The 13,197-nt window shown below is 40.9% G+C and overlaps 1 protein-coding gene across 4 annotated transcripts in view; it reads left to right on the forward strand.

The window, feature by feature from the left end:
* The window catches only part of LOC140211145 (interleukin-1 receptor-associated kinase-like 2), a 73,501-nt gene extending 67,516 nt beyond the window's left edge, over positions 1–5,985 (forward strand). For 3 of the 4 annotated variants that reach the window (XM_072280656.1, XM_072280658.1, XM_072280660.1), the window contains exon 14: positions 4,572–5,984. In XM_072280656.1, coding sequence (XP_072136757.1) covers positions 4,572–4,657 — 86 coding nt within the window. In that variant the 3' untranslated portion in view covers positions 4,658–5,984. Of the gene's footprint in view, positions 1–4,571 lie in introns of all 4 variants that reach the window. The other variant, XM_072280657.1, reaches the window with a different exon arrangement.
* The last annotated feature ends 7,212 nt before the right edge of the window (positions 5,986–13,197 follow it).

A 13,197-nucleotide genomic window follows, 5' to 3' on the forward strand; every position in this document is an offset into this window, starting at 1 on the left:
CCTAATTTCTCTTGTGTCTCTGTTGTTGTTGTTGAGCCCTTAGTTCCCAGTGGAGCATAGGCCATCGATGACCTCCCGTCTCTGTCATCCTTTGTTCTGAGCCAGTTTCTCGAAGGTGGACCAGGATCTAATTCCGACCTCAGTCTCTCCTCCATGTATTCTTTGGAGATACCTTTTTCCTCTTTACTTGAGGATTCCATTTTAATGTTGCCTGATAATGTTGCTGTTTGGCTTCCTCAATGTCTGGCCAATCCACTTTCATTTCAATTTGCATATTTGTATCTCAATGGATTTCTGGTTGGTGTTTTCACACAGTGGTTACATTGTCAGTCTATCTGATGTTTAGGGTCCTTCTCAGGCACTAGTTGATGAAAGCCTGCAGTTTTTGTAGTGTCTTCTCTGTTGTCCTCCAGGTTTCAGAACCTTATAGGAGCACTGTTTTAACATTTGAGTTGAAGGTTCTGATTTTAGTTTTCCTTAATTTGACTCTGGATGTCCACACTTCTTCAAGATGTTGAAAACTACTCTAGCCTTGTTGATCCTGACTTTGACATCCGCATCCCTTCCACCATATATACTCACAATGCTTCCATGATAGACAAAGGAAGTCATTTCTTCCAGTGTTGTATCTCTCATCACTATGGTCTATTGCTGGTGCAGTTTACTTTCATCACTTTGTTTTATCTACATTTGATCTTAGACCCAGCATGGTGGAGTTAACGGTCAAGAGTGTTGATTTCGCTTACATCTGTTGGTTAGAGCTGGACAGTAGGGTGATGTCACCTGCAATTTCTAGGTCTTTGAGTTGCTGTTAGATAGTCCACTGGATTCAATTTCATTTTTCACTTGTCTGTTTCATAGCCCAGTCTATTCCCAACAGGAACAGGAAAGGAGCCATCAAACACCCCTGCTTCATCCCAGTGTTGACAGTGAACCTTTCTGACAGTTTTCCTGCATGTATGACTTTGCTTGACATTGTAAGAGTTCCTAAAGATATTCATAAATTTCTGCAGTATTCCATAACGTTTTATAAGTTTCCATAGGGTGTTTCTGTCTAAGCTATTGAATGCTTTCTCGTAGTCGATGAAGTTGAATTCCTTTTGATTAACCGTTCTATGATTATTCTTAAGTAGCTATCTGGTCTGTGCAGGAGTGATCTTTCCTAAAATCTTGCTTGTTGATCCCATAATGTTGTGTCAACAGCTTGTTGAAGGTGCTGCAGAATAATTCTGTTTAGCACCTTTCCAACCACAGACATTAAGGATATACCTCTATAGTTTTTACAGTATTGTGGGTCACCCTTCTCTGGAAGCTTGACTATGTGACTTTCCTTCCACTCTTGTAGCATCTCTTCTTCGTCCCAGATGTTGCAGAACAAGGTGTATAGGATATCTGCCAAAAGTTTAGGGTTTGCCTTCAACGCCTCTGGTGGTATGCTGTCTGGGCCAGCTGCTTTTCCTGACTTTAGCCTCTTGATTGCCTGTATGATTTCCTTCTTTGATGGCTTGGCACAGTTGACATCCAAGTCTGATAGTGTATCTGGATTCTGGAGGAGGTGGTCTGCTCAGAAGCTCATTAAAGAACTGTGTCCTACGTTGGAGCTGTTCATATTTTTTAGTTGTATCATTTCCATCTTTATCCTTCACTTGGGTGTGGATCTGTTGAATTTGCCTGCTAGTTTCTTGGTAGTATCATATAGTTCTTTCATATTCTTATTTGCTGAGGCTTCTTCTGCTTGGGACACAAGGGTGCTGATGTACTCTCTCCTGCCCCTCTTGATGTTTCTACTTTCTTCCTTGTGCGCTGTCATTTTCCCTCTGTGCCTCTGCTTTCTCATTCCTAGTTCTGCTTCTAATGCGTTTTTTTTTAGTGTTCTCCTCTTGTTGACTGCTTCCATCATTCCTGGTGTAAAATAGACTCTTGATTGGTCAGGGCATGAAGAGATACGAGAAGGCACGAGATTAAGGATGAGAAGAAAATTGGATCAGCCATGATGAAGTGGTGGAGTAGACTCAATGGGCCAAATGGCCTAATTCTGCTCCTGTATCTTATGCTTAAATGTCCTTTTTCCCAGCACTTCCTCACAAGTTTAATTTACTGCCTCTTTGACAGCAGTCTATTCATCTTCGATATCAAGGTCCTCAAGTGCCTGGAACCTGTTGGAAAGTGTGAGGGCCAATCTCTGAACGGTTTCTTTGTCTTTCAGGTAGATCAAATTGTACTTCAGTCACCGATTGGGTGGTGCGAGCTTCTTTTTAGCTTCATCTGTACTCTGCAAATTAGGAGATGGTGGCCTGATCCTACATCTGCACCACACTTCACTCTTACATCATGGACTGATCTTCGAAACTTCTTTGAGATGTATGCATAGTCAATCTGCTTCTCTGTTACCTTGTTTGGTGACAGCCTTATGTATTTGCTTGTGTGGGAATAAGCTTCCTCCAATAACTAGCTTGAAGTTTGCACAAGTTTCAGCAAATCGTTCCCCATTTTTGTTCATTTCTCTGAGACCATGTTTCCATGTCACCTGTTTGTATTCTGCATTATCCCTGCCTCTTTTGCATTTAAAATGTCCCATCACAATGGTAAACAACAGGAATTCTGCAGATGCTGGAAATTCAAGCAACACACATCAAAGTTGCTGGTGAACGCAGCAGGCCAGGCAGCATCTCTAGGAAGAGATACAGTCGACGTTTCAGGCCGAGACCCTTCGTCAGGACTAACTGAAGGAAGAGTTAGTAAGAGATTTGAAAGTGGAAGGGGGAGGGGGAGATCCAAAATGATAGGAGAAGACAGGAGGGGGAGGGATGGAGCCAAGAGCTGGACAGGTGATTGGCAAAGGAGATATGAGAGTATCATGGGACAGGAGGCCCAGGGATGGTCACATCTTTTTCCTTCCCTCTGCTGATGTCTCCACTGAGTGTGTTGTAGAACTCAACTTTGTCTTCTTCACAAGCATTTTTTTGTTGATTTTTGGAGCTGTTACCTTCTTGTGCTTGGTTTTAAAGCTAGCAGTGGTGATTCTGGAACTGATAGCTCCCATGTGATCATGGCTGTACGTGCTTCTGGTGTCACCACGAATGCTCCACCCTCTGTATATGGTGCATCATTGCTCTGATGGCCTGAGTAGATGATACTTATCTGACTTGTCAGTCGAGCCTCTGCAGCTGATGTCCATCTTGTCTCACTCAGTCCAAGAATTAACAGTTTGTACCTTTTTATCTCATTTGCTGCGATGGTAGATTTTCCTGCCTGGTAAATGGTTCTCACATTCCAGGTACCCAAGGTTGGTATGGGCTTTGGTGACAAAAGTTGTTGGCTGTACAGGATCCTGATGACTTTCCCTGTGCTGTGTCATGTGTTCACTTGATAATGAGCCTCTTTTCACAAAGTTGACAGTATGGTTGGAGTTCATCAATGTTTCTGTAATCTGTTATATCCATTGTACAGGGTATTGGCCTATACAGCTTCACCAGAGTGAGCCATGTCAGCTGGCCTTACCTGTTCCAACCTCTCACGACCGGGACATGGGGTGGTCTTTGAGAGGTTCTTGCATCTCTGTAGTACTAATCTACTCTTGGCTTTTATTTTACTTTTGTGCATTTCTCAGATCTTTTACTTAGTAAATCTACAACTCTAGACGGTAACATTTCATATTTCTTCTGTTTGCTCATATCGGTATTCCTAGAGTACCCCACTTCAAAATAGACTGCCTAAAGCCATATTCAAAAGCTGTGAACTTTGAAATGGCTAAATTACAATCTAAAAGTTATTTTTTTTTTAGTTTTTCAGTTATTAGAAGTATTTGATGGCTGACTATGTAAAAAGGTTAATATGTCATTATCATAATTCAAGAAAGTCAAGACCTATCAGGGCTATCCCCTTCATAAATATCCCATTCCCTTTTAATGCCTCTACACCCATAGATGGAGCCTTTCGAATAACACAGGGAATTAGAAATCATTCAGTTAAAATAAATTTATCCTTATTTTTATGTGTTGTCCTGAGGTTATGTTCTTGTTTACTTTGCATTTTAGTTGAAGTGCTAACTCCTAGACTCCAGGTTTCATCTTTAGAAAAGGCAGAGTTTTCCGATTTCAGCTGGAGTACTTGAAAAGTACAGAATAAGGCTTTGGTATCTCTGGATTAATGAAGTTTCTACACCTGGTCAACACATCTCCTGAAAGTATCTGTGTGTTAATATAAAATAACTGCAGGATTAAACTGGGTTGAGTAACTTCTACTATTAAGCAATGTATTTGAAAGGAAGAACAGAGATTGGAAAATCATTAATGTTTTAGGAGCTGATACAAGCTGCTCATGTATTTTATTTTCAGAAATTAGCACAAGGCAGTTTGAAAATTTAAGGTTTAAAAAAAACAAGACTTATCTTTATTCTTGATGTAGGAAGATTCAAAATACAGGTGACTAAAGAGCAGTTTTGTTTTTATGAAATTATCCATCATCACTGTTTCAGACCATTCTGACATTTTGTTATTCTAAATCTGACAACACCAGATAGACTGCACATTCTAATCAATCTAAGTGATGCTTTTATTTATTTTATTTAGTGATACAGTGTGAGGAAGGCCCTTCCAGTCGTTCGAGCTGTGCAACCCCAGCAACCTCCAACAACTCTGATTTAACCCTAATTTAATCATGGGACAATTTACAAGGACCAATTAATCTACCCGGCTCATCTTTGGACTGTGGGAGGAAAGCGGATCACATGGGAAAAACCCACACTTCCATGGGGAGGACATACAGACGGCACTGGAATTGAACTCCGATGCCCAGAGCTGTAATAACATCACACTAACTGCTACGCTGCTGTGGTATACAATGCTGTTGAATGACTGAGTAAAAATAAGTTGATGTAACAGTTTATTCCATCAAAAATATATTATAGCTTTGTAAATTGTTTTAGTTCCAACTGATCAAAAGTAGATTGTTTGCTTCCTAACCTTGTATAAACTGACCTGCAGACGCTACAGCCGAATGGCCTCTAATTGACTCGAAAGTAGTTCCAGTTAAGTTTTCTTGGCATAATTAATGTGTTTTTTTTTTAACAAAATCTATGACAAGGATATGCCATGAATCTCAAATCTCCACAGATTTTGGTCAGAAGGAGAAAAAGAAACTTACCATTAATCTTTGTGAGCTTTGAAGAAAAACACTGCACTTTGGCTATTATAACTAATTAAACTCACAGTAGAGAGTTTGGTGTTTAACAATGCAAAAACTTTTCTCATAACTAATTCTACATTCTTATAAAATGAGTCAACCTCAGAGTGCCACAAAAATAATTGAAATTGTGGAATTGTCCTTCTGTATAAAGTTTCCAAGCATCTTAAATTATAACTTTATAATTAATTAAACTCACAATAGGGAGTTTGGTGTTTAACAATGCAAAAACTTTTCTCATAACTAATTCTACATTCTTATAAAATGAGTCAACCTCAGAGTGCCACAAAAATAATTGAAATTGTGGAATTGTCCTTCTGCATAAAGTTTCTAAACATCTTAAACTATAACTTTTTCCACTTTGGTCTCTCTCACCTATCTTTCCCTCTGTTTCCTTTCTATATCTAGCTTGACCTGTTTTCATCAGCTACTTTTTTATTTTGTTCTTTGTCCTTGGTTAGGAGATAACTCATGTTTCATTTAACTGTTAGGTACCTTGTTATTTTCTAACAGTGCCAATAATTTGCAGCTGCAAAATCTTTTGGTGCAATAGAAGTTTAAAAAAACATAATAGAGCATAATAAGGTTTTAAAAAATAAACATAATAGAGTTTAAGATGTGCTATTCTGGGAAATTCTGGAAGATGCTGATTATCAGGCTGAATTATAAGATTGTTGATTCCTTTTATAAACTCATGATGATTTTGGATATTGATTCTATTAACCTCAGTATACTTCAAAATGTTATTTAAATAAATCATATGAAATCCTTGTAAAATATTTTATGTCAATCTTTCAATCATATTTAATAAGAATAATAAACTCAGCAATGTTAGTTGAAAATATGCTTGTAATGAGAGAACAGCAGGTTCCTGTTTTTTAAAATTAAATTATTAAAAATAAACCAACTCATGTTTTGCAGCAGGCCAGGCAGCATCTCCAGGAAGAGGTACAGTCGACGTTTCGGGCCGAGACCCTTCGTCAGGACTAACTGAAAGAAGAGCTAGTAAGAGATTTGAAAGGGGAGGGGGGAGATCCAAAATGATAGGAGAAGACAGGAGGGGGAGGGCTGGAGCCAAGAGCTGGACAGTTGATTGGCAAAAGGGATATGAGAGGATCATGGGACAGGAGGCCTAGGGAGAAAAAAAAAGGGGGGGGAAACGCAGAGGATGGGCAAGGAGTATAGTGAGGGGGACAGCGGGAGAATAAGGAGAGAGAGAAAAAAAGAATGTGTGTATATAAATAAATAACAGATGGGGTATGAGGGGGAGGTGGGGCATTAGCGGGAGTTTGAGAAGTCAATGTTCATGCCATCAGGTTGGAGGCTACCCGGACAGAATATAAGGTATTGTTCCTCCAACCTGAGTGTGGCTTCATCTTTACAGTAGAGGAGGCCATGGATAGACATATCAGAATGGGAATGGAACATGGAATTAAAATGTGTGCCCACTGGGAGATCCTGCTTTCTCTGGCGGACAGAGCGTAGGTGTTCAGCGAAACGATCTCCCAGTCTGCGTCGGGTCTCGCCAATATATAGAAGGCCAAATCAGGAGCACCGGATGCAGTATATCATCCCAGCCGACTCACAGGTGAAGTGTCGCCTCACCTGAAAGGACTGTCTGGGGCCCTGAATGATGGTAAGGGAGGAAGTGTAAGGGCATGTATAGCACTTGTTCCGCTTACAAGGATAAGTGCCAAGAGGGAGATCGGTGGGGAGGGCTGGGGGGGGGGGAACGAATGGACAAGGGAGTCGCATAGGGAGCGATCCTTGCGGAAAGTGGGGGGGGAGGGGGGAGGGAAAGATGTGCTTAGTGGTGGGATCCCGTTGGAGGTGGCGGAAGTTACGGAGAATTATATGTTGGACCCAGAGGCTGGTGGGGTGGTAGGTGAGGACAAGGGGTACCCTATTCCTAGTGGGGTGGTGGGAGGATGGAGTGAGAGCAGATGTGCGTGAAATGGGGGAGATGCGTTTGACAGCAGAGTTGATGGTGGAGGAAAGGAAGCCCCTTTCTTTAAAAAAGGAGGACATCTCCTTTGTCCTGGAATGAAAAGCCTCACCCTGACAGCAGATGTGGCACATCATTGAGATATCATTCCCATTCTGATATGTCTACCATGTCCCATTCCCATTCTGATATGTCTATCCACGGCCTCTTCTACTGTAAAGATGAAGCCACACTCAGGTTGGAGACACACCTTATATTCCGTCTGGGTAGCCTCCAACCTGATGGCATGAACATTGACTTCTCAAACTTCTGCTAATGCCCCACCTCCCCCTCGTACCCCATCCATTATTTATTTATATACACACATTCTTTTTCTCTCTCTCCCTTTTCTCCCTCTGTCCCCCTCACTATACCCCTTGCCCATCTTCTAGGTTTTCCCCCCTCCCCTTTTCTTTCTCTCTAGGCCTCCTGTCCCATCATCCTCTCACATCCCTTTTGCCAATCAACTGTCCAGCTCTTGGCTCCATCCCTCCCCCTCCTGTCTTCCCCTATCATTTCAGATCTCCCCCTCCCACTTTCAAATCTCTTACTAACCCTTCTTTCAGTTAGTCCTGACGAAGGGCCTCAGCCCAAAACGTCGACTGTGCCGCTTCCTAGAGATGCTGCCTGGCCTACTGCGTTCACCAGCAACTTCTATGTGTGTTGCTTGAAATTCCAGCATCTGCAGATTTCCTCATGTTTGCCAACTCATGTTTTCCTTTTTTTGTGTAAACAGAGGATGTTATAAATGTGAGCATGGGAAAGCACAAGATAATATCTGTGAGGTAGAGTTTAGTTCACCAGATCACAACAGCACCACCAATTCAACAGTTTTGATAGTCCTATCAGGGTTTATTCTTAGTTAATGGATTGCTGTATTCAGACAGGTGTAGAAAAGTCAAAACAATGAAAATTACGTCAATGGTTAGCAATGAATAGATCTGAGGGCAATGGGCAAACAGGAAATGTCCAGATGAATCAGCAGTACTGAAGATGAGTGGGTGAAAGAGTCCATGATTTGGGATGAAGACTCCTGGCCAAAACATGTAGGCAATGTCAGGCTTGGAATTAATTGAAATGAGATACAGGGGTCTAAACTAAGGGCTCTGCACAGAACTCATAGTTCAGGGTCAGACATTTTGGTTCACCATGTCCATGCTGACTGTCATAATCCCATTTACCAGCATTTAGTCTGTTCTGAATGCTTCTTAAATTGTGAGATTACCTGCTTCTGCCATTCAGACAGTGCATTCCAGATTCAGTAAACATTGTTTCTCAGATTCCCTCTGAATCTCAAACTCCTCACCTTAATTCTATGTCCTTGCCTTATATATATCTGCCATGGGATGAAGTTACTCTAAGCCACCCATAAGTTTATGTACCTCTACTAGGCCAAACCCTAGCCTCCATCTCTCCAGGAAAAACAAATGTAGCCTGTCTGATATATCCTCATAAAAAGAGTTGCATCCTAGGCAATATGGTGTACTTCTCCTCTACAACCTCAACTAATCATGTTCTTCCTATAGTACAGTGACTAGAAATGCACACAATATGTGGCCTAAACAATGTTTTATGTTGTGTAAAGACCTCCCTGCTCTTATATTGCAGCAACTAATGAAGGCTAGTTTCCTGAATGCTATCTTCACCATTCTATCCTGTGGCCACCTTCAGAGAACTTTGGATGCATACCCAAATCCTTTTGTTCCTCAATACTCATTGGGTTCCTACCATTCATGGTATACAGTATGCCCTACCATAGTAGCCTCTCCTCTCCATCCCACCCACCTGCAATTGATATATAATAAACAAGGGTCACAGTATTTTTTAGGTCCAGTTTGTCAACTTGTCTTGGATCCTCTTTGCATTAGCCGTTGGAAACAATTTTTCATGTGGCACCTAAGCCTTACTAAAGTCCATGTAAACAACATTGATTACACTGCCCTCATGAATACATTTCAAAAATTTCAATTAAGTTTGTCAGAGGATCTTCCATCAACAAATTTGTGCTGATTATCCCTGATCAACCTATGCCTTTCCAAGTGGAGATCACACAAGATAGCAAGCCAGGTTTAATTCTGACCTGGGGTGCTGTGCAAAAATTTCACAATCTACTTGTGACCATATGGACTTTCCCCGTGTGCTGCAATTTCCATCGCCATAACAAATATGCATTGGTAGACTAACATGCCACTGTATATTGCCTCTAGCAGATATGGATAGGAAGATTCAAGGGTTGACGCAAGTGGGTGTGAGGCGAAATCAACGTGAAGTTGAGGCAAGCAGAGGCAACGGAAAGTTGAGGCCCCTCCACCTAAACAGAGAGCCAGTCTGCAAAGAGGTGATCTTCCGTCTCTTTCCCACTTGTCATCCCGCAGCAGCACATGGAGGGAATGATGTTCCGGGCATGCATGAAGCATCTGACTGGGAGAGTCCCTCTCACCGCCAGCCAAGAAAGACATTGGCTGGTGACATCTGGTGATGAGCACGTGTGATTCTGAAGATATAGCTAATGTACTTTTCATAACATTCTAAGATTTAACATATTTAACAAACATGAGACCCAAAATTTTCATAATTGCAAAGGGTGGTAGGAATTTGACATTTTTTTCCAAAAGCATTCAAGTTAAGTAAATGAATTATGTATAGATATGGGATTACAGAAACTTCTAGATCTAGATTCAAAAGACCTCTGCCTAATCAGAAATCTGTACTGGGAACAAACTGCCGCTGTAAGATGGAGAAGTGAGTCAGTTTACGAATATCAAGAGAGGCGTTAGACAAGGGTGTGTTTTCTCCCCTGATTTATTTAATGTGTACAGTGAAACAATATTACAAAAAATAAGAGACATCTTGGGAATCAAAGTTGGCGGTGAAAACATCAATAATTTCAGATATGCAGATGACACTTAATTGCAAGTACGGAGGAAGAACTACAAAACTTAATTAATATAATTGTTGAAGAAAGTGCAAAAATGGGTCTATCTATCAATTGCAAAAAGACAGAATGTATGGTGATATCCAAAAAGAAGATGAATCCTATCTTCAAGCTGAGAATAAACGGGGAAGACATGAAACAAGTACAGAACTTTTGCTACTTAGGAAGCTGGGTGATATCAGATAGCAGTTGCGATATGGTCATCAAAAGAAGAATAGGAATGGCAAAAGACACCTTTACGAGATGAAGAGTATAATGACCAATACTAAACTAGGCATGACAACCCGCCTCAGAGTACTGAAATGTTATGTTTATCCAGTTATGTTATATGGCTCAGAATGTTGGACAATATCTAGTAACACGAGGAAATGAATTGTGGCAGCAGAGATGTGGTTTTTGAGGAGGATGCAAAGAATATCATGGACGAAATGAATATCTACTGAGGATGTCATGAACAGAACAAACACAAAAAGAGAAATAATGTATGAGATCATGAAAAGGCAACGTAACTTCATTAGACATGTGATTAGGAAAGAGGAGTTAGAATACACGGTTATTATGGAAAAGATTGAAGGGAAGAAAGCAAGAGGAAGACCAAACCAAATGATGATAGAGAACTGGAAATGAATACCAATGAATTGATCCACTTGACCCAAAACAGGAGTGTGTGGGCTATGGCTGTCAAAGCTCAATCTGGGCATGGCACCTGATGATGATGATGATGATGATGATAGATATGGGATAAAGGCAGATATGTGGATACATGTTGAGCACCCCTTATCTAAAATGCTTAGGGCTACAAGTGTTTCAGATTTCAGATTCTGGAATATTTGCATCTATATAATGAGATACCTTGGGGATGGGACACAAGTCTAAACACAAAACTCGTTTACATTACGTATAAACCTATACATATACCCTGAAGGTAGTTTTATATATTTTTAAGAATCTTGTGCATGAAACAATAATGTCCACATTGAACCAACAGAAAGGTAAGCTATCACTACCTCAGCCAACCAGGTGGACAGTCAGTGGCTGTTGGTATTGCCATCATTTCTGACTCTGAATTTATGTGCTACCAGTTAGCAGTCCTTGTCTTACTGATATACCTGTTCAGTGTGTTGCATTTTCATCAGCGACTGTCTTGGCAAACTCATCAATGAATTTCTCTGCTGCTACATGATCAGCAGACACTTTATCACCACAAATTTTTTTTAAAATGAATGCCGCACTTTTTCTTAAATTTCTGCAACCAGCCTGCTGAATATTCACAATTACTCCCTCCAATGGGATCATGCCCACCCTTCCCTTAACTCCAATCTGAGCCCGTCCACCCATCCCCTGATCCCGTCCCCACTTTGGTCTTGCCCACCCATCCCCTAATCCCCTGTCCCCAACTCCAGCCTCATCCCCACTTCCTATTTCCAATGCCACCTATCCCTCTATCCACTCCAGGCTCTTCTTCTTGAAAAGTTTAATGGCCATTGGCAGACTAACATGAAGTACATTGCCGCCACCTATTGAGTTGGAGAATGGACTCAAGAGACAGGAAATATACCCATTAAATTCTCCCCCCGCCCCCCCCCCCAAAAGACACAAGTTCAAAAAGTCTAATGCTTTTCAGAGAGTCAAATACCCCTTTATATACATTAATATAGCAGTGATACCCTAAAGAACTTTCCATGTTAAATTATATCTGACCCACAGATCTCAGTTTAACAATTATGTTTCCTTTACGTCTCATTGGAACTGCACCCAAACACTATATACGGCACCATCACTTGAGATGCCAGTATCATGCATATTAATTCTGAACAGGGAATTATTAAGCCTAGTATGTCCAATAAGTCAATACGCAAGTATAACTTATTCTCTCCTTTTATACCCATCTCCCATTTGAGTTCCCACCATCTTCTGAATTTTAAATAAATGCTATCATTTATTTTCATTATCCCAACTTTCTTGCCACAATGATTGAATAGACTTTTAAATTATGGCCTTCATTTCCCCTTTGTGCAAAGACACCACTACATTTATATCCTTAATTTTAAGTGATTGTTTGGCATGTCTCACACCTCGTTTCCTACAATCAATAGGCAGGAACCTAAATGAAATGGATACACAGGCCTAGACCCTGTGGTCTCAAAAGATGTTGTCCAATCTCAAGAAGAATGTCTGGCCGACAATTTGAAATATAAATGCCAACACAGTGAATGAATTAGGCACAGAAGTACATAATCAAGGCCTACTTCTTTCACCCATTCCAAGGCTAAAACGATATCAACCATCTCAGAAGTGAATACTGATATTTTGTCTGATAATATTTTCTCAATAGTCACCTGAAACATTGGAACATAATCAGAAACAGCTGAATAACCTATCACTGGATCTGTTGAACCATCTGTGTGTCTTCTGAAGGGCAACTAGGGATGGTCAATAAATGCTGGCTTAGCTGGTGATACCCACATCCCATAAATAAACAAACAAATAAATAAATAAATACAAGAGTCGATAATATCTGCCTTGCATATATCATGTGCCACTGCTAAATAATCATTCCTCATCGTGATCTTTTCCTGAAGACCCAAATCAACCACTGGCAAAGGGAAAAACCATGGAGGAGTGACAGAAAGGGGTACACTGGGCCCATAACCCACATTAAACAAACCAAGATTTTGTGCCCATTCATTTCCCATTAACCCCAAAATGGAAAACATAGAAACACAGAAAATAGGTGGAGTAGGCCATTCGGCCCTTCCAGCCTGCACCACCATTCAGTATGATCATGGCCGATCATCCAACTCAGAACCCTGTACCTGCCTTCTCTCCATACCCACTGATCCCTTTAGCCACAAGGGCCATATCTAACTCCCTCTTAAATATATCCAATGAAATGGCCTCAACTGTTTCCTGTGGCAGAGAATTCCACAGATTCACCACTCTCTGTGTGAAGAAGTTTTTCCTCATCTCGGTCCTAAAAAGTTTCCCCTTTATCCTTAAACTGTGACCCCTCGTTCTGGACTTCCCTAACATCGGGAACAATCTTCCTGCATCTAGCCTGTCCAATCCCTTTAGAATTTTATACGTTTCAATA

The sequence above is a fragment of the Mobula birostris genome, chromosome 16 (assembly GCF_030028105.1).
Source record: "Mobula birostris isolate sMobBir1 chromosome 16, sMobBir1.hap1, whole genome shotgun sequence".
NCBI classification, from domain to species: domain Eukaryota; kingdom Metazoa; phylum Chordata; class Chondrichthyes; order Myliobatiformes; family Myliobatidae; genus Mobula; species Mobula birostris.